This window comes from Pundamilia nyererei, unplaced genomic scaffold (assembly GCF_000239375.1).
Source record: "Pundamilia nyererei isolate P.nyererei 1_Seehausen unplaced genomic scaffold, PunNye1.0 scaffold00202, whole genome shotgun sequence".
Classification (NCBI taxonomy): Eukaryota; Metazoa; Chordata; class Actinopteri; order Cichliformes; family Cichlidae; genus Pundamilia; species Pundamilia nyererei.
This window is the reverse complement of record NW_005187603.1, coordinates 537,329-539,113: the sequence shown is the minus strand read 5'-3', so window position 1 is coordinate 539,113 and position 1,785 is coordinate 537,329. Positions and strand designations below refer to the sequence as shown.

The window sequence follows — 1,785 nt, the reverse complement described above, 5'->3', positions numbered from 1 at the left end:
AGTAATTAGTAATTAATTACTTTTTTAATGTAACTTACCCAGCACTGTTTGGGACACAGCTAAAGTTTTTCCCACAGTCTGTGTGAGGAGCCTCCACGGTGGCAGGAAGAGGCGGAGTTCACAGTACTGCCCTTCTGTAGGCTTCCAGAAGTGGGCCAGTAAGACAGTAGAGTGCTTTTAGGAAGCGGGTCTTAAAGAGAAGATGAACTGCAGACATACGTAGCACTTTTGCTTTTCCAGCCGCGCTCATCGGGTGGATCGTTCTGTTTTCAGGCTGGATTTGTAGACGACCTCCTGTCAGCCATCTTTGTTCTGAGTCATGTGTTTGTGCTGTTGGAGCTTTTTGAAACGGTCTTGTGCTAACAGACGATCCAACGAGGCTGATTGGATGTTACTGAGCAGTAATCAGTTACGTGCTTTTATCAGCTAGCATAGCCGAAAGCGTAGCGCTCCAATTTGGCCGTTGCACAAAAGCCCAGCGGCCAAAATGCTTCAAAGCCTCCATAAACCAGTGGCTCAGGACTCCCAGTCTGCAGCAGCAGAAAGCCCCGGTGCTGATGCTGGGATTTGATGAAGAGGAAAGAGATTTCACAAAGAAGAGGAACCATGAAGAGGAGCACAGATGTGGTACAGACAGCTGTGACAGCAGCCCAGAGCCGACGTGTCGTACAGCAGATCCTCTCACTCGACGTTTTCAGGATTTCATGACGCTCGTCTTTGGTCACGGGGATGCTGGAGGGTGGAGTCTGTCTCTGTGGGTTACAGACGGCGTCCCCACAAACACGGGAGCACAGACGTGCGTCGGTGTAGCGAGTGAACGAAAACATGCTGAACGTGGAAGATTTGACAACTGATGGACCGACGGCGGAGCTAGCACTCATTATGTGACCTGTCAGCTGTCCGCACGCACAGGCTCACGATGATGATGGTGATGGTAGCCAGTCCAGTCATTACCAAAAAGAGTAAAGAGGTGCTACGTGTCTACCAGTCTCATCTTAAGTCTCAGCTTTCTCCACTTCCTGTTTCACAGGATGTCCGTCCAGGATCAACCTTCATAAACCTGCTTGAAGCCCAAAACTTCAGGATTTGGAATTTGGGAAGTTTAAAAGCGCTCAGGAGGAGTCTGTTTTCTAGAACGGGGAGGACAGGGAGCTGACGTCAGCTGGGACGACAAACACGAGCACGTGTGGGAGATATCAACCCAAACCTTCATAATTATCAACATAGCACAGGTCGTCCATCGCCCTGCTGTCCACGCGTTTCTGCAACCAGACGAGTGGAAACGAGTAATCCACGACCTGTTATTGTTTTGCTCTGTCGTCCATGAAACAAAGTCTGACGTGTTCGTGTGTGATCGGCCGTGAACGTGATCCCTGGTTTGACGTCACCGTGTCCTGGATCATTTTGAATAGAAATCACTGAAACTCTGAGGAAAGAACGTCCAAGTCACAGGGAGCTGGTGATCTTATAATTATGGGATGTTTGTTTGTGATCTGTGTTAATGAGCTGAATCTTCCCGAGCTTTGGCTCTGCTGTGGAAACAGGAATCACGATGCACCGTGGGAGCTTCTGACTCTGGGAAACTTCTTCTCTTTGACTCCTCCCCTCAGGTGGCCCAGCTGCTGCTGAGCAGTAACATGGTGGTGGCGCTGCTGGAGGGCGAGAGGAAGGAGCCGATGGACTCGGCCTTCACCACCCCGCTGCACCTCGCCGCTCGCAACGGGCACAAGGACGTCATACGGTGAGACGAGAGCGCTTCATAACTCTGCGCGTGTGTGTGTGTGT

The 1,785-nt window shown here is 50.7% G+C and overlaps 1 protein-coding gene across 1 annotated transcript in view; it reads left to right on the top strand.

Annotated features, from left to right (window-relative positions):
• Positions 1-919: 919 nt before the first annotated feature.
• Positions 920-1,785, top strand: part of LOC102200334 (CASK interacting protein 2) — a 23,420-nt gene continuing 22,554 nt past the window's right edge. Inside the window, exons 1-2 of the mRNA XM_013914519.1 lie at positions 920-962; positions 1,507-1,741. Coding sequence (XP_013769973.1) covers positions 920-962; positions 1,507-1,741 — 278 coding nt within the window. The remainder of the gene's footprint in view (positions 963-1,506; positions 1,742-1,785) is intronic.